At 39.5% G+C, this 25,998-nt stretch overlaps 1 protein-coding gene across 2 annotated transcripts in view; it reads right to left on the reverse strand.

Moving 5' to 3' along the window:
* Positions 1–7,699: 7,699 nt before the first annotated feature.
* The window catches only part of adcy1a (adenylate cyclase 1a), a 52,597-nt gene continuing 34,298 nt past the window's right edge, over positions 7,700–25,998 (reverse strand). The window contains exons 10-21 of one of the 2 annotated variants that reach the window (XM_039600821.1): positions 25,105–25,202; positions 24,873–24,957; positions 24,021–24,110; positions 22,252–22,526; positions 21,722–21,848; positions 21,233–21,349; positions 17,778–17,924; positions 16,410–16,508; positions 15,821–15,935; positions 13,424–13,548; positions 9,986–10,281; positions 7,700–9,687 (exon numbers count right to left, since the gene is read on the reverse strand). In XM_039600821.1, the coding sequence (XP_039456755.1) occupies positions 9,675–9,687; positions 9,986–10,281; positions 13,424–13,548; positions 15,821–15,935; positions 16,410–16,508; positions 17,778–17,924; positions 21,233–21,349; positions 21,722–21,848; positions 22,252–22,526; positions 24,021–24,110; positions 24,873–24,957; positions 25,105–25,202 (1,587 nt within the window). In that variant the 3' untranslated portion in view covers positions 7,700–9,674. Of the gene's footprint in view, positions 10,282–13,423; positions 13,549–15,820; positions 15,936–16,409; positions 16,509–17,777; positions 17,925–21,232; positions 21,350–21,721; positions 21,849–22,251; positions 22,527–24,020; positions 24,111–24,872; positions 24,958–25,104; positions 25,203–25,998 lie in introns of both variants that reach the window. The other variant, XM_031732400.2, reaches the window with a different exon arrangement.

Here is a 25,998-nt window from a genome sequence, read left to right on the forward strand (position 1 = left end):
ATAGAGACTGAAGGCTCATGTACAGTTAGGAAGAGCAACAGCGAATAAACACATTCACCACCCTTTGTGATACTGACAAAGGTTCAGCTTCACTTCTTTTCACTTATAACGTTATTATCTCCAAATGGGGTGAATAATACACTCACATAACACACTCGTCCAATCATACAGAGGTTTAAGAAAGATACATTTGTTTTACATTAAAAGGACAATGGTGTGTTTTTCTTTTCCAGACTAATTGTTTTATTCCAACACCAAGACAGAGAGGAAATGAAACCAAAAGTGATTAATACATTCTCTGATTTGAGGTGTTGTATTTCTGTATCAATATCAAGACAGTGTAATGCAAACCGAAACCAACTTCTGCTCCTGAAGTGAAAGCAACAGATTGTACAGTTTTATTAACTATACAGCTGCACTACCAACTACAGTTATATTCAATTAAGCAGCCTTCTGTTGATTCTGATGTGTCTAGATACTACTGTATGCAATTGATCCTTTAAGGCAGTGGTGTTTAACCTGGGCACGAGACAAGAGTTTTGTAGTTTTTATAAAAAGTATTTCAGTTACATTAATGTACATGGGTACGAGTCAAAATGTTCCAAGCTTTTTTTCCCCCTTATACTAAATACACTGAAGCTATTACATAATACATGAAGAATTAGGTCAAAATAAAACTTACAAACAATAGGTGTGGATTTTGTACTTTCCAGTGTTTTGAGCTTTGCTTGACTATTGGCAATATGTTAATAAGCCAAACATCTGTTGCTACACGGGTTGCAATGGTGATTACATCATAAAAGAAAAAAAATCAGACTGCAAACGTTATATGTGTCACCACCCACTCATTAGTAAACAATACAATATGAAACAGTATATGAAAGCTAGGACTTTACAGCAGGTACATGGTAAACAGACTAGTTTTTCGACTCTAAGCACTCAGATCACTTGACACGCAACAGCCTGCCCAATAGCTTTTCATGCTTTATCTTCCTATTTGACTATGTTGTTTATAAAATGGCTATAATTTTTTGTTCATTAAATGATGAAACTAATGACTGAGACCAGAAACCTGTCAGGAAAAGGGGGGGAGAACAACACAAAAGGAGTCGCCCCCTGCTGACCTTTATAAAGAATGCAGGTTCGGCTTAAGTTTTCAACATCGTTCATATACAGTCCAACATAATATCTATTCTCAAGCAAGATCCTTTAATTTCAGTATGTGACAGTCCACCTCTCACATTAACTGTACTTACATTGTGACAGGGAAATGTAAACATGTCACATGCCTCACAAGTTACAGCCACAGCCTGTCTCAAAAAATGTCAGCGTTTGGAAATAACTTCAAATTTTATGCTCAAAGAGATAGCAACTGCTCTTTGAGAGGTAGATATCAAATTAAATAAAGCAAATGAACTTTGCTTACAACATATATTATATATTATAGTTTGGATGCTTTATGGCATTGTTCCTACATAGATCCAAACTTATGGAAGTTTAATAAAGTTGTTTCAACGCACCACATTCATGTTTCTTGGAAGTGGCTTGTTAGATCTCTTTAACCAGAGGAATAAAAACAACCTTTGTGAAAGGGAAGTTCAACAGGCTGTCAACAGTCTCATCAGTAACCATAACAGATAGCGATAGATTGTTTCACCCCAATAACAAAAAACACAAGCCTTATTTTCTCACCACAAGACATAGTGTAGATGATTTCTGCTTTAAATTCCAGGATTTTTTACAAATAAAGTAACAGCAGAGCTGAGTACTAATTTGTGACTGTAAAGTACTGAAAATGCCTATAATCCAGTAGCTTGCATCTTGCATTCCAGAAACCATATACAGGATACTCCACAGGACAAGCTGTTTGCCTGTGGATTATCTTAAGAAACCAACATGTGGTTCTTTGAAAGATCTGCTCCTGAGCATCCCCTCAAAATATCACCTCTATTGTTTTGGGGTGGAGGCAGAAACTTCAGATATTTCAAAGTCTTGACAAATAAACTCCACACTACCTGCTTGACTAGGGTAAGGGGGAAAATATGTGTTTTGTAACAGTTGTGATGGGAGGTTCTCTGTGTGTGTTTACAGATGTAAGTCTCTAGGTCAAACTATTGTTATGCTGCTCTGTTTTTCACAGGATTCATCAATCTGCAGCAGGTCACATTGATCTGCTCTGTTTGTAGAGGTTATTACAACATTTCTTGCATGTTTAAAGGTGTTTTCTGGCACCTCGTCACATTCCATCTTCATGGTTGTTCAGAAGAGACCAAACATGAAGGAGTGGTACGAGTAGGTTAGCAGGGGTCACTGCAGTTCTTACACAACATGGAGTTCACTGACCCTGCCTGTATCTGGGCTGATGTGCTTGTAGGAAAAACATATTGTAGAAAACAGAAGATAACACTCGTGCATTGGGGAAATCCATGATGAGAAACAATCTAGTGGGAGGATGTTTTTTTTCCTCGGCTAATCAGAAAAGAGTAGTTTGTGTTTTGGGCTCCTGTCAGATACCCCTAGGAAGCACTTGGTTTCACAACCTTGCAGAAGCTTGGTTGTGAAACCGCTTTTCTTGGAAACTCAGTTTAATGTTTTGTCCACTGAAAGTATTTGAAGATTTAGGCCTTGCATATGGGTTTGATAAAACCTGAAAAAACAACAACAAACCTTAAGGATGATTCATGTGCTTGAGCTCTACAATTTCTCCTGTGACTGACTATATAATGTGAAGCCCTTTAAAGCTTAAAAACATTACTGTATGATCTTTGACGTTCACTGATACCTAGTGTTTTAGATGAACCCTTGAGTTCAGATTTCTTGGAGTCTTAAAACTCTTCAGGATTTCACAGCAGAGAAAAGATCAAAAAATGATGACAACATTTTGAAAAACTCAACTATTACAAATTTCATTTGTTTGTACACTAAGTGTACTCCAAAAACATAAAATAACAAACTGAAAGTGATAGCAGACTGCAAGTTGGTGTCAGGGGAGAATGTAGCTAGGCAGCATCGGAAGAAACTCAGCATGATGACTTTGGAAATCAAGAAGCAGTGAAGTGAAGGCAGAGAGCAGAGGTATGGATTAAATGGTGGAAAATGAGGCTAGGCTAGGTGGAGGATGCACTCCTAGTCAATACAGTGGTCCCTCGCTTATCCCGGGAGTTACGTTCTAAAAAAACCTCTGCCATAGGTGAAATCCTCGAGGTAGCCAACTTTATTTTTTACAATTATTACAGATGTTTTAAGGCTGTAAAACCCCTCACTACACACTTTATGCATTTTTCTCAGACAGGCATGAACATTTTCACACTTTTCTCTCTTGTTTAAACACTCTCAAAGTTCAAACCTTCGTTGAAAAATAAGTCCAGCATTCTAGAATGAAACCAAAGACAAAAGGTTTTGTCGACATTTTTGTGTTTCTTGGGGAGAAAACTTACAAACATACAGTACAGCACTTCAGATTGATGTAAATTTGACAAGCTGAACGCATTCTGTACCGTACAGGAGACACTGCATGAGATTGATTGACAATGGTCTACAGCCAATCAGGATGCAGAACACAAAAAAACCATGCAAAATTGCACAAAAAAAATCCTCGAAACAGGGAGGCCATGAAAGTTGAACTACGTTATAGCGAAGGGACCACTGTAGCTGGGAGGATAGGATTAAAGCAAAGAGAGAGGTGAAGGAAAGGAAAAAGCTTATAGTAAACTGTACACTAAGGAAGGTGAAAAGAACTTATATCAAGTGGCTGGATAGCTGAGCTGGAAGGGTTGTGTGGCAGCTTAGGGGCAAAGACGGAAATGTGCTAACAAATTAAGACAATGTGTTGAGAAGATGGAATAAGTACACTGATCAACTCATTACTGATGAAAATGAGAGAGGATGGATGTAATAAGAATAGCAGTACTGGAAGCACAGAGGATTAGTAGAAAGTGAGGGGAACTGTGAAGAGGTGTGCTGAGGTTAAGGGACTAGAGAATAAATGGGAGGCAGGGGACTTTTTAAGCACATTATTTAACACAGTCTTGGAGTTTGAGCGGATGTCTGAATGAAGAATGAAGAAAAAGTTTTCTGGTACCAGTGATGTAGAGAGCTGTAGTAATTACAAAGGGATAATGTTGATAAACCATAGCGTGAAGACACGGGAATGACTTGTTCAAGCTAAGTTCAGCAGTGTGGCGTCATGCTAAAACAAAAAGAGCACTATAGATTTAGTGTTAGACGATCAGAAAGAGTAGCATTGTGTCCTTGTGGATCTAGAAAAAGTGGCGAGGTGCTTGGTAGGAGTGACAGATCGGTCCAAGGTGAGAGTGGGAAGGTTTGAATCCAAGCCCTTTCTTGTACAATGGTGATGGACAGGTTGACGGATGAGGTCAGGCCAGAGTTTTCATGTACTATGATGTTCACAGAGAACATTGTGTAATCTGTAATGAGAATGGGGAGCAGATGGAAAAGACTCTGGAGAGTTGGAGGTATGCATTGGAGAGAAGAGGAATGCAGGTCAGCAGAAACAAAACAGAATACATGTGCGTGAATGTTAATGAGGCCGTTGGAAAGGTGAGGATGCAGCTAGTTAAGGTAGATGAGTTTAAATACCTGGAATCAACCATTGAAAACAAAAGAGAGTGTATAATATATAAGGTGGAGAACAGAGTGGAGGCCGGGTGGAATGGATAGAGATGAGTGTCAGTGGTGTTGTGTGATAAAAGAATAGTAGCAAGAGTGTAAGTGTTGCTCTTACCCAACTCACAAATAAGACATCAAGATTGAGATATAGAGCAACTCCTCGCCAACAATGTTGTATGACTAAAGTTTGCAGTGTTGGGGTTTTTTTTCTAATGATGATCTAATATGTCTTAGTGTATTACATTTTAGATCTAACAGTTAACTCTTTAATAGCCTTAGGCTAGTTAGGTATGGTAGTGCTGTAAACCACTATTTACTAAGCTAGTACAGAGAGATTTGCAGCACTATCATTTTAGTTTTATCTAAGGGTTTTATTAAGTTCAACCAGAACTGAATGAGTCCCGTAATTAATAATTCACTGTGTGCTGCTAGGTAAAAGTTACATTATGTAGCTTTAAACCCTCCTGAAAGTAGCATTTAAAACAAACATCATGATTGTGTGAAACACAAATTTCCAGCGATCACAACTTCTTTATATTCATGGCAAGAGAAATTCAGTTTGTTCTTGGGTGGATGTGGCCAATGCAATCCATGTTTGATGCTGAGCTGCTAGTTCATCACTTTGTTTGGTCTGACTCCCATAAAGAAATGTAGTTACTTTAGTAGCAGCACAGACAAATACAAATACGCTTGCAAGTTAGTATAAAAATGCTGACGGCCACTCAGCCTTCTAGTAGATGCACCTGGTATCATTTTGAAAATCCTAAAACACCTCGTTCTCGAGTTATCGCACTCACAAACTTGGGAGTCCACCCCCAGCAGGGTGATGACACTATCCCATCATCCTTGTAAAGTAGAGGGGTTAAAATGTTGCATACATCTATGCAGTTAATACATACAAACGCTGTTTTGGCAGTCAGGTTGTGTTTTTCCACCTACGCTCCAGTGTTGAAATGACAGCAAAGTTTACAGTAAGTGATTCTATGACACACAGAGTCATTGAGTAAGCAGTGTAGTAAAACTATCCATAACCCTTCAAAGTGTCTCGGTCAGCCTCATTGCCGTCATGATCTCAGCTCTGCAGTGTCTGATTCAGGCTGCAGATAGATGGCCGTTCCACTACACCACAGCTGTAAATGAGGTCCAAAAAAAGCCCATTTCCGTCGCTTATCTCGCTGTGTGTGAGTGTTTACCTTGGCACTCCTGACCGGGCGTCTTTGATCATATTGGAGAGTCCATCAGGTGGTAAACACACACACACACACACGCAGAGTTGTAAATTTTTCAGTTATCAACAAGTGGAATATTGACATCCTCTGTGGTGATTGCACACAATCAGCACAGATCACAAAGCTAATAGAAGAAGAACGAGGGTGGGGGTTACTGGTTTATCATTTACCCGCTGAAAAACACAACCTTGGTTACATGTCAGGGTGCATTCTTGTCGTGTTGCCATGACAACCTGTCACGCAGGATGCTCCGCATGCCATGGCATTTCCACACCAGTGGTAAACATACACACACACACACACATTTTCACAGCACTGATGAATGTTTAGAGGTCGGGTCTTCCTGCGACAGGACTTGAAACATTCCTTTTCTCTCACCACCGCCTTCGGTGGGGTGGGGTGAGGTGGGTGAGGGTGGGAAAAGACACAAACGAATACCCACTGAGGTCCTGATGCCTTTTATATGTAAAAATCATGAGAAATTTACATTTTTCTCATAGTCAAAAAATTTTAACTGCACTAAGCAGGAGGAGTGCCCTGTGCACTCTGAATGTTTCCTGTTAAAGCTTTCTTCCTCCCCACATTTGCCAAGTCCTGCCTAAGGGTGGTTGGGGAATTTGAGTTGGTGTTGAGTTGAATTGGTAACCTCTGGGGAAAAAATGAAAGCAGTGTAAAATATTTAAAAAGATTCCTCTTAATCCCATGTGTAATCCCAATATCCAACTTTATAGCATATTTACAACCTGGCCCAAAAAGAAAAACAAAAAAACAGAAGTAGTTTCAGCCTAATCTGACCCACTGAAATTGACCTCTCAACCATGTACGTGTGCTGGTGCATTTTGCATATGGTGCATCTTAGTTTTAACATCACAGCTTTCTATGTTCTAGAAACCAGCAAATAAGCTTCTGCTTTAGCATGGGAGCTAGGAAAAAAGTAAAGTATAAAACACAAAAAGTATTTTATTGTTCTTTTATTTTAGGTCTCTTTCACTGTTTAATTCAAATAGAATTTTACTTATACAGCACCAAATTACAACAACAGTCATCTCAAGGCCTAAGAGCCAGCATTTGGCCACAGTGGGAAGGAAAAACTGCCTTTTAACAGGAAGAAGCCTCGAGCAGGACCAGGCTCAGGGAGGCTCAGCCACCTGCTGCGACCGGTTAGGGGTGAGGGGATGGAGACAAGACAAAATAAACATTGTGGATTGTGGACTGTGTTTAGTAGATTTGTGGATCCTTATCACATTTGACTGGTGTTTCCTTATATGCAAATACCAGCTTTAGTGAATGCTTGAAGATTGTTGAGTTGTGACACTCGCTTCTAGGAGATGTTTGTCTAACATGTCTTATGATTTGACACAACAGAAAAAAACCCTGCATTGTAGTTTCTGCAAAACAAAACAAAAAATAGACCCTTATTCTGTGTATCTGTTGGAGTAAATTGTTTTTTTAATGCATTTAAACCGTTATGAGCAATAAACTTAAGGCATACTGTACACACACCCACACACTTAACTCCTTTGACATGTTTTTACTAGAGCAGACGTGTTTGTGTTGTCAGCGTGAGGCCGCCAATGCCGAGCAGCACCAGAGGAGTCAAACTGCCACTGACCGATGTTGCTCTAACTTCTTACATGAGCTACTCTGTTTTTCTAGTGTTACGTAACTGTTTAACTGAGTTTCGTGTCCTCTCCATATGCACTCTGTATGTGCGTATCTGTCTGTGTTTGATCAAAATGAGCACAGAATGAGAGTTCTTAGTCCAGGAGACACATCTCCACTGGCTTTATTCTTCATAATCATCGTACGTCAATATAATTGCAGTGCAAACACTTATATTTTAGTATAAAATATTTTCTTTACCAAAATTTACATTCACATAAAACATCTCAATAAATACATCTTCAACAAAAGAACTTGACAAATATTGTATCATCCATAATATATCTCTACAATATACAATAATAGCTAGTAATACCTACATATAACAATTGAAACCCGTATCATACAGTATGAAAATATCCAATTTACAGGAAAAATATTGTACACAATTCCTTTTCATCAACTTTCAATTAATTGTTTAAAGCAAGTGTATAAAAAATCCTCATTTTAAACCTCTTACAAACTTAAATTAAGCACTCAAGCTACCATATAGATTTAAAATCTATTTTAAATATTATAAGTCCAACGTAATTTCCGTCAGGTTCCAAATAAATCTGATCAAAATCGACACTTGCCATCGTTTTGAGTAACAAAACTCAATCAGCTCGAACAGTAAAAATACAGGCATCCAACAAAAGAAAATCCACAATAACCGTAGCAATGCATTCAGTTGTGCTACAGGTCGACACGAAAAAGTCTGATATGTTTATGAAAATAGGTTGGCACATTAGAAAACCAGCTACCTGTTGATTACAGCAGGAGCAGGGAGGAGGAGGAGGAACCTCTCCCCCCAGGCCTGAAGTCTATCTATCCTGAAATATGTCCTCAAAAAGGTTTGCACACGAAGCTCATGAAGAAGACACGCGTCAATTAAGCACCTTACATTCAAGAGGACCGCTACCTTTAGCGCATGCATGAGGACTATAATAAAACACAGTCAACGTGTGTCCGCTGCTCCGCCTGCATTAGTGCTTCATCAAAGCATGCATGTTTGATCCGCAGGCTTCCAGGCAGTGCATGCTCGTACAGATTAGAGGAAAGTTAATGGCTGTGGTAAGCCGTACTGTGAGTAGCATGCTATACCGTAAAATAAATCATCTGGGTTTGCATGAGGAATCCAGACACAGAGGTTTGTGGAAATCTCCTCATAAACAGAAGGTTTCTTTTTTTCCCCCCTTTCCAAAGCAGCTTCGAGTTCATAAAAATAGTAGAACAGAATATTTTTCAACACTAGAAAATATTTCTTTGTAAACAAGCACACAGAAAAAAAGTTCTCTTTTTTTAAATATAATTCATTGAGGAAGAAGGAATCACACTCGCACAATACTAAAAATAGGTTTTCTAATTCATGCTTCAACTCCACAGATACAGACTGGTGTGGCTAGCTATGCACACTCTATTGGCTACAAACACTATCAGGTCAAAGTAGGATCCAGCTGGCTACAGCATGCAAGGAGTGAATAGGCTGAGATAGGAGACAAACTGCTTTATTGCTACACTTTGACAAGGAAGAATCTGGAAGTCAAGCATCACAGGGAAACAAACAGCACACATGACTGAAATGCAGCAGTGGCATCATGCACTTAAAGACGCTGAGCAGCTCGGCTCACTGAATCAAGAGCTTGCCTCGTGTACGAGGGGTTCAGCGAAGGGGCAGAAATGAAGCGTACAGCATCAACCACCCACAAATGGTCAAAGGCAACGCCTTGTTGTATTTTGGCAAGTTCGTGTCATTAACTGCCATCTAAAATTCCACAATTGGCTTCAACCACTTTAAACACTGTTGTCTCTAGGACAATGATGCCCCTAAAATGAATTAATCTGATAAATCAATCTATAAAGGATCTAAAAGGCAACAAAAAAAATGGCAAAAATCTCATTGTGAGGAGTGGTCGCTAAGGCAACAGCACTGTTTTGGTTTTAGACGGGGAGAAAAGGGTCAGCTAACGTTGTTAGATTTCGGGACACAGTTGTAGTGAAAGGCTTGCGTGCTACACTTTCAATTGTGCATTGCGATGTGTTTTTATTTTTATGTTTATTTAGTTTATCGTAGTGGTGGATCCAGTTTTTTGGCAGTCGGCTATGAAATCCTGGAGACATCCTTGGCCTTTGATTGATGACAGAGCAACGTGGCTAAAGCATCCTGTATCCTGTTCATGACATCCCGCTGTGTGAAACAACAAACAGGGTTCAAATGTGGAGGGACAGTCTGATCGAGGACGCCTCAGGCTCCAGGCTTCAGGCCCGAATCCGGGCTTCCCATTGGATGATCAATGTCTCAGCCTCCCTGCCTTCCACAGACAGAAGAAGAAGAGTGGAGAACAACCTTTCCTCTTTAAATAGCCTTTTTCTGCTACAGCCATCTGTGTTACTCACCCACCTCCACTCTTACATTCTTATTTTTTCGTAGTCACAATGGAGACAGTGCCCTTCACACCACTGCTGTGGGAACAGAGGGCAGGTACCTGGTGGTGCTGGTGGATGTGGTTGGTTTAGCCACACTTGGGCTTGGGGTCCTCATAGCGGCGTAGGTGGTCACCGTCGGAGCGGGGCTAAGCCTGGTGCACACACTGCCGTGGGCGAACGCACTGGCCCGGCGTTCACCGTTGCCAGGCTGTTGCTGGGTTTGAGATGGCCTGCTGCCTTGTCTGCGCCCCTCCAGGAAGTATGTAAGCATCTGACCTTTGCCCTTCACGCTGACCTGGCCGCGGCACACAAAATTGTAGTAATTGGTGATGAGGCGATAGACGTCCTCTGTTACCTGGTGGAGGCACATAGAAGTTTGATGAGCTTTATGACCAAAACTTTACCATGACACACCTACGACATGACAAAAATGAACAAGAGATTGCACAAAAAAGTAAATATATAAGGAGTTTGCAAACAATGAAGCAACAATAAAATGCTTTTTAAAAAAGACAAATCAAAATATTATGTGGGCAACGAATTACATCTGCATCTGGACACAAAAAGAAATGATAAAAGTAATCTTACAGAAGGAGGAACTATCGGTAAATCTTCTTATTTCAGTATATTTTTTTAATATTAGAAAATGTAATAAAAATATTTATTTTGTATGGTAGCCAGGAATCACACAGAAGGTCTTTAATCCATCCCTTGTGCAAGGAAGAACAGCACGAGGACTGTTAGAGCTGCACAATGCCCTCCAGCCGGCCACTGGTGTGAATGTCTCTGACCAAACACTCAGAAAGAGACTTCATGAGGGTGACCTAAGGGCCCAATGCCCTCCAGTGAGCTCTGTGCCCACTGCCTGGCACTCTGAAGCCCTAGTGGCAACAGACTACCAGAACTGCCAGGTCCACCACTGGTACTGTGTGCTTTTCACAGATCAGGGCGGGTTCACTCTGAGCATATCATCAATATCTTTGATTGCAGATACAAAGCTGGAGACAAACAGGAGAGACATTTTCTCTCGGTGCAGGAGAGCATCAATCAAATCATCACACACTAGGGGAGCAAACTATGAGCACAAAATATCGTCACCACATCTCCATTTGTTTTGCAATTTTCAAGTGAGGTCATGCTTTAAAACTCCACACAAGTACTGGGACACCTACACATTACACCTAGACAAACTGTTTGATCATGGAAACCCATGACATCAAGCCAGAGGAGGTTTAATGAGTCAGCACAGTGTTGGCTTTTAGGCACCATCCACCACAGCACTCAGTGACCCTGCTCTGTAACTTTATGTGGTCTGCCACTTCATGGCTGGGTTGCTGTGGTTCTTAAATGCTTTCATTTCACAATAATACAGTTGAATTTCACAAACTGACTTGTTGCAAAAGTGCAATCTTATTACAGTACCATGCATATATTCATCTGTGTAGAATGACCCATTCTTTCACCAGTGTTTGTACAGGCAGACTGCATGGCTAGGTGCCTTATTTTATATACCTGTGAGTGAAAACACCTGATTTCAAAGCTAAACAGATAATACTTTTGTCCTTAGTACATTGTAGCTGCACAAGCTGATGAATGACCTCTTTAAGTGCTAAAGAAACAGGAAGGGAACTTCCCAAAGTCGGATCTGCATAAGAAAATCTGCTCCAAGGTTAGTCCTCCACAGTAATGCTGATTATATAGCTGCTGCAGAAGCACTAAACTAAAAAGAAAAAAAACTTGACATTTTTTCTTATTTTTTGCCTAAAAATAAAACACATTCTTAAGCAAGTTTTGCACAAAAAAGATTAAGCTCATTCTAGGAAAATATGTCTAGCTTTTTCTTGAGCTTTATTTATCAGTTACAGGGTAGGACACTAGTTTGGTTGAAATTCCTGAATAAGAATAATATTATCTTTCTTATTTCAAGAGTAAGGCCACTTAAACAACTTTTTCATTTAAGAAATGAATTTAATGGGCGCCGGTTTAGCTCAATGTGTTGAGCGGGTGTCCTCATGCCACATGGCAGAGAGCAGCCGGCCCTTGCTGCATGTAATAAGTCAAATCTTCTTCAATTAAGCATAACTTTTAGACAGCTTTGTCTAGTTAAAAGGCATACAGCAGTTAGATTCATTGGGTAGTTTTAAGGATTCTAGTCAAGCAACTTTTCCTTACCCCAATGGCAGATTTTTTTTTCTCAAAAGAAGACAACAAGATTTCATGTGGAGCTGTTTTTGCAGTGAAAATAATTAACTTGAGTAATTAATGTGACTTTTTGGACCAGCCTGCACCCCCAAGGCCCGTTCATAATGCCAGTGCTGAATAAGTCTAAATGCATGTATGTTGCTAGTTTGACTTCCTGATACCTCCTGAAAATACGTTAACCTAAATCCCGCTATTGGTTGTACTCCTCCACCTTCCTTCACTGTTATGGGCAAAAATCTGTGGGTTTCCAAAACCACAATGATAAAATCCACACAATAGGAGGCAACTCATGTTTTCAAATCATGCTGTGAGAGCAGACTTACCCAATCGAAGTCGAAATTTACCGTGAAAAAATTATTCATATCTGAACTTTTCTAATTATTTCCAAATAACATCCTCTAATCTGTTTACCTTTGTCAAATGAGAACTAGTCATGTCAATAATAAAAAGCTATAGTATGCAGCAACTGCTTGTAAAGCAAACATTCAAACTTACTCTTTTTTAATTTATCTCAACTCAATGAGCGAGAGAGAGAAAGAAAGCAGCGGCCTAGCAGCGAGCCAGAGAATGACTGATCTACATATGCGGTGTGAGTGAGCGCACAGCAGAGAATTAAACAGTTGTTTTCTGATTGCTTCACGGTGGTTATGTTTTACGGCACAGCATAAACACGCCCACACCTCCACATGTGTGGTGTGGTGTAGTATTACTGTGCTTCACTGAGTCTCCATCAGTGAAACATGTGCTTTACTTACAGAGCGCAAAAGAGACAGCAGTGCTTGGTCACTGCATTTAAAGTGCCACCAGCTGCTGTTACTAGCTACAGGCAGCACACTCACTGCCCAAAGAAAGCACCCCAGGAAAGCCCTAAATGTATAAAAATAACACTCAGAGGGCACAGTCTCCACAGGTAAATACACCCCTACACCCTTCTGGAGGGTCTTAGGTGATGACTGAGAGAGATTATTTTATGAGTCCATGCAAGTGCTTTCAAGGAACATCCTTAATATTCAGATATGTCCAGCAAAAACCACCCAACTCAGGGAAAAGTTACCCCAAAACCACTAACTTTTTTAGTTCAAATAGCACTCTAAATATCTTAGCTGGACACCTTTATGTTGTTTTTATTTTTTATTTTTTTATCTATGACTGCAGTATTGATCCGCGTTGCATGTATTTTCATAACACAGCAGCAGCTTGTAATCTTAGTGAGATCTATCCATTGTTACATTTGGGAATAGAAAGAAGAACAATAGGTAACAGAGAAGACATACATGTGGATTGAAGAGCTGTACCTGTATCTTTCCTTGTACTCCAGTGCTGTCCATCCTGCTGGCTACATTCACTGTGTTTCCCCAGATGTCATACTGTGGCCTCCGGGCTCCGATCACTCCTGCCACCACTGGGCCCACATTGATGCCTGGTGTTAACATGAACAAAACATATAATGTCTGGGTCACACATGCATATTACATATGTGTGCTACATATTTTCAAATATAGTTTTCATGTGCTTTCATATAATTAAAACAAACATGTCGCGCTTCTACTGGAATTACAAATTTAAACAGTGCTGCACTAAGAAATGAGAACAAAGTAATTGCTGAGTGTTAGTTAGTGATAGGATTCATTTCTCTTTCCACTAACATACACCAAACAGCTAGACTTACCTACTGTTTTTCAGCAGCTGGTGGCTTATCTTTTAACTTTTCCATTATGAACAGCAGATTAGATGTGAAGAAAAAGTTTTGATCATATTCCTTATTTAATTCCTGTCTGGACCAGTCATGAATTTTAAAGTGGAGTATATTGTAATTCATTATTATTAGGCTGTTGTAAGAACTCCCTAAAAAAGCCTTCAGTTGATGAAAAGAGCACATTTCTCCTATACTGGCTTCTCTTCATTGGCTGCCTGTTAAATCGAGAATGAAATTTAATGTCTTCTTACATACAAGGGGTTGAATAATGAGGCCACTTCTTATGTTAAATAAGCAGTGGCCTGATACTTATGGAGGTAGAGCCTTCAGCTCTCAGGCTCCTCTACTATGGAACCAGCTCCCAGGAGGCAGATTGACGCAGTCTTTCCTTCCCATTATCACCAAGTGGTTGTTTGTAGGGGAGCATCTGATTGTTGGGGTTTCTCTGTATTATTGTAGGATCTTCACATTATAATATAAAGCATCTTGATGTGACTATGACGACGATTTGGTGTTCTGTAAGTAAAACTGATTTGAATTGAATTTCCAAGAGACCATTTCCTCTACGTCAGAATGAAAGTGACATGTTATAGTTTTTCTCTGATTGTTTCTCTTTTAAAGTTTTCAAAACAATATTTGAACTCCTACAAAAATCAGTGTCTTACTGAAAGAGCATTTCAGATTAATTATTAGCACTTGGAAATATTTTGGGAAACAAGGGCAAATGATCTGTTTCTTTATTTATTTATGTTAGTGCTAAGAGAAACATTTTACCGGCAGTATAACATGCTGCTGCTGCTGCAGTAAGAAGAAAAGCATTGTTGCAAGCCAAAGATAACAGTCCAGAGGATGCATGTGGCATGCACAGTGTTTTTTTCCCAGTAACACTGCAAAGGAGGGTATGAAGAATGAGAATGAGTGACAACAGGTTCACTGATTCCCAGTTCTGGTGTGTTACCATAATATTCTATTGCACACAGTAAGCAATAGTAATAACGCCACAGCAACAATAGATGTTTTTATGCTACTTCTCTTACTGTAACTGTAGTTTACTGATTTGTGTGATTATTAAAACACAATACATGCAATTAAATCTCACTGCACTTAATATTAGCATCTAAAGAGTACTGAGTATAGATGACAGTTCTCAGAAAAACTTAGGGTACACTCTTAGTGTCACAGAAAACATGTAGTGCACAGATGCACAATAACAGACACACTGTCATTCTGATACACTAAACATTTTTCTTCTAAAAGAGCATCATATTTAAAGTACTGCCCAAATCTATTAGACATGGCCTCCTGTAATTTCACATGTTTAAACTCACATGCAAAGCAATAGTTTAATCCAACAGGGACCAAAGGGATTGTTCTATCTGTCATTTCCATATAATATTAATGTTGTGCAAATGCAACTTTAATGAAGTGTTTAGTATACTTATGATAGTAAAAAACCGACTGCAATAATTTTAGATCATTTATATCAATATCATTTCTAAAACTATGATAATAAATGTTTTGCATCAGTATATTGCATCATCTATGTAAATATTTCCCAAGGACTTCAGTGATAGACAGAAACATGGTGCATATTGAAGTTCTATCTTTGTTTTCTTTCATTTTTGGAAATCCAGAATTGCACAAATTACCAAAAGTTGCATTTCTGCAGAATGAGTCCATCCAAGCACACAAACAGAGGCAGTTTCTACATGTGGAGCCACCTAGGCTGCAGACAGGATGGCACTGTGTACACCAGGTTTCACTGGGATTAAACAAGGGCTCTAGCTGCAGGCTCCCTACAGGATACCCAACACAATGGAACCCAGAACTTCAGGTCTCGCTGTGACGAGCTTCCTGCGGGGAATGCTCTTTCTGTGATGCATTTCCTCCCAAGCTTAGCGGCACCGAGTGTTCACGGTGTCCAGTGCAATAGGTCAGAAGTTCTGACATCCATATTTATAGGCCATAGAGTGTGTATGTGTATCTCTTCACTCACCTACTCTCAGGACAAAGTCATTGTAAGACTGGTAGTTGATAGCATCCAGGACATCAAACATCTCGATGGCAAAATCTGACACGGTGCATAAATGTGAGGTGATGGACTTTTTCGCCTGAGAATCAGAGGAAGACACATATGTGACACGTTAATGCAGAAATAAACCTGAAGTAAGAAGAAATATTAGCATCCATTTCTGTTTCCCTGATGTGGTAACATACATATGTATCTACAGAAACCACAAAGACATGCTTCAGGGTTACCCAAAAGTAAAACCGTGATGTTTGGGTAAAATGTTTGAGCAAGTTGCATAAAGGGCTCTTTTGTTTGGCAGCTTTGTGGGCTTTAAATGCACTTTATGAAAGCAGAATATGCTGACACCACAGATACCAGTAAACCCCCACAGAGGATTTTGTGGTGTGAAATGTGGCAGTGTTTAAAAGATCAGCACTCAGAGAACACAAACTTGGAAAGACTAGGCCTCTCAACAGTACCCTGGACACCCGGAACAGTTTTCAAATGTGCAAATACACTGTAAACAAGTGCAAAAACCTTATTCAGGAGATAAATATAGTTAGTGGAGGTCTACCTTTGAAGCAGTTGTAGGAACCAGCCCAACTGCAGCCATGTATGTACTGCCAATGGTCTTAATTTTCTCAATGTCCCTGTAACACTCTTTATCCATGAGCTGGAAGCAGGGAAAAAGAAGGAAAAATTGGACAAAAACAGGAGAAACAGATTACCACAACAAGAAAATTCAAATCAAATTTGTTGCTGATTTGTTGGTTGCACATTCTTAAAGCCATTTGATTGCAGTGACTGATTGTCAAGTTCAAGAAACCCATTTGAGATGATCTGAACACTACGCTACACTACCTGAGCCTCCATTCAGGTAGGCTGTGGTGTTTAAATTATGCTTAGTCGGTAGTAAGGGGGCCCAAAGTATGCCAGGAATATATCACCCACACCGTTACATTACATCCGTACAACCAGCCAGATACATTACAAGGCAGGATGAATCCATGATTTCGTGTTGTTTTCTGACCCTACCATATGAACGTCGCAGCAGAAATTAAGACTCATCAGAGAAGGCAATGTTTTTCCAGTCTTCTGTGGTCCAATTTTAGTGAGCCCCTGTGAAAGTAGCCTCAGGTTGCTCTCATTAGCTTACAGGAGTGGTACCTGGTGCAGTCTTCTGCTTCGACGTTTGACATTATCTCTGTTCAGAGATGCTCTTTTTGTATTACTTGCAGTGAATGGTTATTTGAATTATTGTTGCCTTCTTTTCTGCTAAGAGCAGTCTGGTTCTCCTCTGACATCTACAAGGCAGTTCTAACTGCCTGCTCAAGGATACTCTCTGTTTTTCCAAACCAATCTCTGTGAATCTTACAGATGGTTGTGCGGGAAAACCCCAGTTTCTGAAAATACTTAGACCGGTCTGGCACCAACATATTCTAAGTGACTTAAAAGACCTTTCTTCCCCATTCTGATGCTCAGTTAGAAGTTCAACAGGTTGTCTTGACAACCTCTACACACCTAAATGCACTGCTTTGTTGCCAGTTGATTAATTGATTAGATATCAGTCATTAACAAGCAGCTAAACAGGTATACCTAATAAAGTGGTTACTGTGAGTGTATATTACAAGTGACAAACAAATCTGAATGCAATTTAAAATGGACTCTTTTGGCATGTTTGAGTAAAGGAATGCTTTGTGCAGCTGATTATAGATTCAAGCTGGCCAAAACTCATCTGTAAGTAATTCCTTATTTTGAAGAACTTTCCCAGCTGCCACCATTGCTTTTTACATTCCATAAATAAACAGTATTTTTTAAACCCTTGGTCATAGCCACATCATCTCTGAAAATCGCACTGCTGGTCAGAAGATTCACTACATGAAAAACATATAAAATGCTACAGATTTATGGATGATATGATGGAACAAACTATTTCAGTCACCTCATCAAAGTCAGCGATGATCTCATTGAGCAGCCTCAGACACTCAACTCCCATGTTGTTTCCATCCAGCTCGATGTAGAAGTCATTAAAGTTGGCGATAGAGGCGAACAACACTCCGACCTGAGCGTACGACTGGTAGTACAGATCCTGCAAGGTAGAACAATTCAATAAAAACAATTCAACAACCCATACTACCAAAGAAGAAGAAGTATTTGCATATGGAAGATTGTGCTAGCTTACTGATATCAGTGACAGCAGACATCAGCTGATGCCTGATTGGTAAATCACATATTAGTTGTTTTGGCTGCTTCATTTTCTGCCCCCCTCTGACAAACACTTTGTAACGTACCTTCACCTTGGATTCTCCATGTAATAGTATTACTATTAGTTCTCTGTAAGTGATGCCTGCTCTAAACTGTGTTGGGTCTTGTGGATGGTTACACTGTCTTTTGGCTTTCTGTGAATGCTCACTGAAGGGCAGGAACGTACCAGAGTAAAGCCAAATCACCAAATACATACTACAGTTGATGGGATGCTGATTTAAATACAATCCTCCTGACAGAACTGTACTACACACACTCACTGGACACTACCAGCTGAAGTCAAGCTTAGGGGAGCTCTTCAGTTGAACATCCTGATTTTGATATTTGCATATTCTCTTACTGCAAGGAAAACAAGATTTAAGACGACCTTTATGTCATTATATCTGTAAAATACTGATGCATAAGCAATCAGATGCAGTAGGTATAAACACATTAAACCAAAGCATTTTTAATACACATCAAAAGCTTTTTAAAAAACACTCTTTCCTAATAAATATATCTTAATTTAAAATATACAGCAAAGTCTCTGGAAGAGTTTAAGAACAGATCCAGACCTTTTAATTGAAATGAAAAGAAAGCAAAAACAGCCTCAATGTCCTTAAGAAGCCCCAAGTTTGGAAGACCTTTGACACAGTTTGCTCTCTAAGCTCGCCCAAGTGCCTGCTGTAACCAAAACGAGCAGTCAGGGATTTTAGTCCCTTTAGACTTTATTGTTGAAACAACAGCAAAGTAGGCAGTAGAGAGAGGAGGGAACAACAAGCAGGAAATGGTGCAGGGTCGACTTAAACATGGACCCCTGCAGCAGCTTTTCAGCATGCCGGTCACTTGCTCATCCCAGTGAGCAGATCTAATTTTAAGGTGACAACCACTGATTTGTACTATTACTGTTACATATGTTAAAAAAAATGTGAAGGGGTTATTTGCTACATTAATAATTAAAGTTAAAATAAGAGGTAATAATAATAATAATATCAGTTTATCTTGACTTGTTTAGCAGATATCTGTGCAATGGTTTTCACTAAATCTGAGAGTATCTAAGTGCTGGGAATTCTTGCAGTGACATGACTAAAAATATTTTAATAGTCTACTTTAAAACATATTGTTTTGTGTCGTTTGGTTTAACTGCCCCCTTAAGAAATGACAATACAACGATCCTCAGGAAAGACGTATTGCAAAGGGGACAAAACTAAAACAAGTAATAGAGCTAGAGAAAAAAGACGAATGTGAAGCAGCTCAGCCACCGTGAATCACAATACCGTCTATATATTAGAGTTACATAAATGATGCAACGATCGTTTATGAGATGAGATCAGCATGCTTGCAGGTCAAAGCTGCAGTTTCATGTGCATGGAAAACTTTGGTTCAATTATTATGCTGGAGCTGCACAACTTCCAGGCAGTGGAGTCCCACTGTGTTGTGTTATGTATACAGTATATGAGTGAACTTTAGCCCAGAGGAAAGAGAGGAAGCCTTTCTATACACCGTAACTCTGTGGGGTCACCAATGTGCTGGAAACATACTTCCTGACTTCCTCCCCCCTGTGTTTACGAGTCTCAGCCTCAGACCATCCTACATCGTCTCATGTATAGCCCCACCGATTGTTGAAGGAACTATTTTATCTTTTTATTATTATTAACAAATTCCAGCCTCCAGTACTCTCAGAGTAGCCATAAAACTCCTCTATTGTTCAAAATGGTATTGAAGATGAAAGGGAAGCTATCACATGCTTTCACATTTACTGTCATATGCATAAAGTTTGAAATGATGAGGCCATATGTAAAAGCCTAAAGCTCAGGCTTCTCTGCTTGCAGTTTCATGCATATTTCTCTACACTTGGCTCTGCATGATGTCACCGAGAACAGGTACCGTTATTTTAGTCATCTCAGGTACAGAGCCAATGATTTTAGGTTGGCTTGAGGGGAATGAGGCTAAAGAGCGAGGTTTGGGATTGAGAATGAACTGAGGGGTTGCACCAAGGCCCAGTATGAAATATATGAGGACATTTTAAACTAGCAACGCTACTTTATTACAGTGGGAACGAGCATAACACACATCCCCACAGTTGTGTGTCTCTGCAAACATGTCAAGTTGCAATTTAAATTCATTTCTCCTTCTTATTCTGAGTTACTGGATTATATAATGATCAGAAAATTATTTTAGCAGGACATCATGTTGCCGCTGAAATGCTAAAATTAAGTGCTTCAAAACAAAGACTTCCAAACCAACGTGTGGCATCACTGTGGCTACATCTGTCCTTTACCGTATATACAGTCTATGGTTAATAAGAACAAATAACCTGAGTTTAGAATCTCAGTTTATCCCTGTCAAGAGTTACCTCATTTCTAGGTTATATATGTCTTCATCACTTCCTGTGGTGGGGGAGAGAGGCCCACGGAACAGCACACACTTCCACTTCAACACCATGACAAATGGTCAGGATAGCAGTGCCATTGTCCTAAACAGCTGGGATAATTTACCAACAATGGGAGTCTATGGTCCCCGCAAAGGGCCTGCAAATCTGTATGACCTGTAAGGGCCATACAGATTATATGATTTACTGGTATGTCTTTTTATTATTCATTACTTATTTAACCATATCTCTTGTGGACATAATACTTAAGACATAAGATGATAACCAAAATGTGAAAAACTGAATTTAAAATTACTTCGTAATTCAATAAACAAATTGAGTAACAGCAATTCTGGATTTACTGTTACTACTATAACAGAACAAAAATATTGATAAGATATGAAAAAAAATTTAGAAATTTATGCTTTTCAGATTTTTCCCTCCACCTTCGACCTTCAAATTCCTCAAAGATTCCTTCAAAGATATAAGCTCCTGAACATGCAACTCCAGTAACTAAACTTCTCAAAACCCACATACATGCACTGTACTGAGACATTTACATTAAAAGGCAAAATAGTTGAAAAAAGAAAACCCAAGTGTGAATCTTGACTTTTCACCTAAAAATCTAGACACCTTCTGACCTGTAAGTCACCAAACCTGAATCTCAGAGCTTCCTAAAACACCTTCTGTGTCAGGGTGTGCTTTCTGATTTCAAAGGTGCTTACGCACGTTAGACTGACGATCCTTGTTGGATGAGCCTGGACATGCCCGCAGATGCTCACCATGTTCCTGGGATTTGACATCAGGAAGTGTTGAGCCACGTGAGCTGGCAGCAGGTTGAACAGGATCCTCTTGTTGTCCAGCTTCACTTTTTCCATGTCGTCTCTCTCCTCCTCCGCCTGCATGACATCAGCAATCACGCAACACACACACACACACACACACACACACACAGCAAATCCTTTAAAAAGTGGCACTGAACTTGACATTTTAAGTTTTAAGCACTATGATGGTGTACTCCAGCTTACAGCAAAGAGGAGATGTAATTGCCCGTCCTTATCACTAGAGGGAGATAATGATTTGCAGACAAGACAAACATGCAGCATCTTCCCAAAATAGAAACATCCAGGCTTTGATGATCCACTGAGACAACCCAAGACTGAGCATAGGCACTAAAGAAAACACAAATCTGTATTACAATGATCAAATCCTGACTAAAACTGAACCCTAGAAGCAGGAACAGGGTGTTGAATGTACCAGCAGCCACACACCTGAGTTGCCCAGAGATAGTCAAGTCGCAATTTAAGGTCCAGTTGTCTTGAATGCAGAGCCAGGGCTCCAGAAAACAGCAACACTGCCAAAACAGGGTCATAGCCCCGTGTGTGCAGAAAGCCACCACTGAAAGATGGAGACATAAAAACATTTTTATAATGTTTATTATTTTTGTTATGTAGGGAAGAAATAATGACAATACAAAAAAATGTCCTGAAATGTGTTGGAGTGGAAGAATAAAGTGGTAAGAGATGCATAGAAATACATGCTTCAAATGCAAACACAATGTAAAGCAGAACTTTACACTCAGTATTTTGATGAGGGAAACATGTCAGATTTTGCTGCAATTCCTCTCCTACTGCTTTAATATTTTGATAATAATTTGATAGGATTTTGACTTTTGTCTTGAACTTTCTTGTGTTCTTGTGGATAACAGCAACTTTTTTGTACTTAGCACACTTAGCCAAACCTGACTATAACCATAAATCTTACATATATTACATATACAAGTCTTAACAACACAGCTTACCCCACAGCTTGACGGTAACCACTGGTCTCCATGACAACTGTATATGTGATGGAGAGTAGAAAGAGGAGGAGGATCTTGGGGAGCGAGGAGACACGAATGTAAGGGATCACGGTGAGGGTCCCCGCCACACAGGATAGTAAGGCGTAGGCCATGTTGGGACAAGCCCGGTCCGTTGCTGTGGTGTTAGCAGATCTAACCATGAGAGCGTCTGCGGGGATGTTCTCCACAGAGCGGTTGGAGTTTGTCCCAACTTTACCCCAGGGAACACAACCCACCTGGAAGATAATTTATCTTAAAAAATCCTAAAACATTTAATATTTAATAATAAATTATCAAGATACCATTGGCTATATTAATCACTTATACACAGGTGTTGCAGTTACAGCATTTCTCATTGATCTAATGGCATTAAGGTTAGAAACCTGAATACACAATTTAACAATCTATGTGCCTGATTTGTTCCTTTCCAGGAGATTATCGACTAAATATTTTGCTACATTACGTCTGGGTACAGAGCACCACGAACATTTGAATAAAGCGTAAGTACAGTGTGATAAACCATGCCTTTGGATTCTGTTTCCGAACCTTATCTTCCTGTGTAATATAAACAGTAAGGGAGTAATATCTCAGCTGTGGCAGTAAACCAACCTGCTCGTGCACTCAGGTCGTATTTGCCTTGCAGAAGGAGACAGACAGATTCTGCATGCACGCATTTATCTTTGGAGTACACCCATGTGCAACATGATGACTGGAGAGGCCATAAACTGTTTACTTGTCAAGTTGAATGTTCAAATTCAATGTAACGACCCTCGGGTCATGATCAGTCCACCCCTGCATTTTAGGTTACAAAAACTGAGAAGTCTACGACAAGCTGAAATAATGCAAGCCTAGCTATGTGACGTCAGTCTTCTTAAGACAATGGTCTGCATATTAGGTTGTTAAAGGGGTTAGATTTGGATCTGCCAGTTTTTATAAGTATTTGTGTTTCTTTGCTATGCCAAGCTAGTACATTCATAATGTAGTAGTTCGTATATTTGACTATCAGGCAAAAGATCCCCAGGAGGAGGTGCAAATTCCTTTGGGGTGACATCTGCTTAAAGTAACTTTTTCTTCTTCTGCTGTGCTAAGCTAGATATCCTGATTATAGTTTTGCCAACTTTTTAACTATTAAAACAGAAATCATATGGGAATTTGACTTCTTCATTGGACAAACCAAACAGCCACTCCATAAATGCGTGGCACAACATAGAAGAGCCACTTCGACAGGACAAGACTCAGCTGTACATCTGCATCTAAAGGATAAAGGTCAATCTTGCCAGGATGACATTGTTCACATTTTGGACAGAGAAGACAGATGGTTTAAAAGAGGGGTGAAAGAGGCCACCTCAGTGCAGTTTTGAGATCCCTCCCAGGGGCCTCAACCCCTACTCACATCTTGTGTCAGGTGACTTCTATAGGTTACAAGGTAGGGTGAGGCAAGATCTCACAGTGGTTTGACCCGTAACCAACGACCCTATTAAGGGACAATCCCTACTTGAACTGAAGAAGCTTCTTGAATGAGAGGTGACAAAATTTAAAGAAGTCCAATCGCATTCTTTCCGAGCTCCTTAGACCAGAACTGAAATGACGACACTCTGACAACTCCTTTCACTCAACATGACTGTGGTATATCAACCATGAATAGGTAATATGCCAAACTACATATAGTGAATAGTAATTGATTTTGAACACAGACCATGATATCATTTATATAAATCACATACGCTTACCACACAGGCCTGGGTAACAGAGTAGGTGAGCAAAACGAGGAAGACACACAGCACTGTTCGGATCTGGATGGTGAGGCAGCCCGGTTGGCACTGAAGCCAGAGGAAAGGGAAAGGGAGGTTGGCAGGGAGGCGGAAAATAGAAGGAGTAAATGAAGCACCTGTTTATCTACTTTAAATGCATTTTGGACAAATCATTAACCAGGACTGGAAATGAAATGAGTGCATTTTGTGGTGTGGCTCATTATGTTCAGGTCTATTAGAGGAGACACTTAAAGGGTATGATGATAGTTCAATGTAGCATGATGCCGCAGTGTCATATAGAGATTATGCGCTCACTATGCAAAAATGATCATGGTGCTCCGATATGAAGGCTTTTTTTTCACACACAAACATATAATTAATCAAAGATTGCTAAAATGCTAAAAGGTTTGTGAGTCCACTAAGTGTATGCTAAAGGAGGCTAAATAAAAAAAAAATAAAACTATGAAGTTATAGTAGTGATAGTGAAACACTGATTTATCTAAGAGAAATGTCAGATTATGTAAGATTAGTATTTCATGAAAAAACAACTCTAAAATAAAAACAAAACACAATGAACATATATATAAAATTACCTTAAAGAAATACAAGATACCCCCAACATAAGCAAAGCAATTACAGAGACTCAAAACTATTGTAAAGCCATATGAAGTAACTTCCTAAAGAATTAGGGTAAAAGACTACAAAAAGACACAAAATAGCCATTAAGAGGCCCAAAGCAGCAACAAAGTGACTAAAACCAATGACAAAGAGTGTATTAAGAGTGCGATCTTTACACACGTGAGGCTGCTGGGAGAGGTCTGGAAGTCTTACCTGAACACTGGTGAGATGAAGGTACATGACACAGGCCACGTGGAAACACACACACAGCACCAACAGCAGCAGCACCAGCATCCCCCTGAGAGACAAAGAGACAAGAGAGTGAGCAGGGCTTTCCCAGTTTTCACTAAATGCCGTGAAAAACAGCTCCCTTTCTAACTGGCCCACAAAATTTTTTGCGTAATATGAATGGACATTTTGCGCGTGAATGTATGTGTCTACATACTGTGGGATCATTAGTAGGTAGATAAGGCCGAACAGGGCAGCAAGGATCAGAGAAAGAACCACAGCACTGATGAACTGGTCATCATATACCTGATGATACTAAGAAAAGAGGAAACAAGAGTTAAAATGTAAATAGAAGAAGAAGCACAAAGAATCCATCCATTGCAAAAACAGTGTAGGTCCATTCAGAGCACTGTGTTGGAAATCCTTTATCATGGGGAATCCTGGCATTGCTTTTACATCATCCTAGAGATAAGTACATAAGATTTTTTGACGACAACTACATGGTCATTTCAGTTTTATTAGAAACTAACCAGCTACAAATATTAACATGGTATGATACTAATGAAGTTTAAAGGCGCTATTGTTGGTTTTTACATCTCGAAAGTATCATCCAAACACTCTGGTGCTGGTGCTATAAACTGTTTTAGTCCAACAATGATGTGCATCATGTGAACTTGAAAAACTATTTAAAGGGATTTATAGAATTCTTTGTAACTGTCTTTTTAATTATTGAATTTCTTTGTTTTTGTTTTTTCTATAATTCTTAGATGTTTTGCCTTTGTGATTTTAAATGTCGGTTACTTTTCTCAATTCCATCTGTAATTCCCATAGACTGTATATAAAAGATGGAGGATTCAACGTGACATTAGCAAAGTCTTTGCAATGTTTTTTTCTCATCATCTTGAAATCTTTAAACCAAAGGTGATAGGAGTGGAGTGATTTTAAGACATGAGAAACCAAGAGATACTGCACATGATTAATCACACAGGAAGCGGTTTGATCTCCTTTTTGCCTCTGATGGGGATTATAATTCATCAAATGAATACTATGCTTTCAGTGTAACTTGAAACTAGCGAGTGAGCACTTAATTTTACCAAAAAAGTCTTCACTG

Source organism: Oreochromis aureus, linkage group 17 (assembly GCF_013358895.1).
Source record: "Oreochromis aureus strain Israel breed Guangdong linkage group 17, ZZ_aureus, whole genome shotgun sequence".
NCBI lineage: Eukaryota > Metazoa > Chordata > Actinopteri > Cichliformes > Cichlidae > Oreochromis > Oreochromis aureus.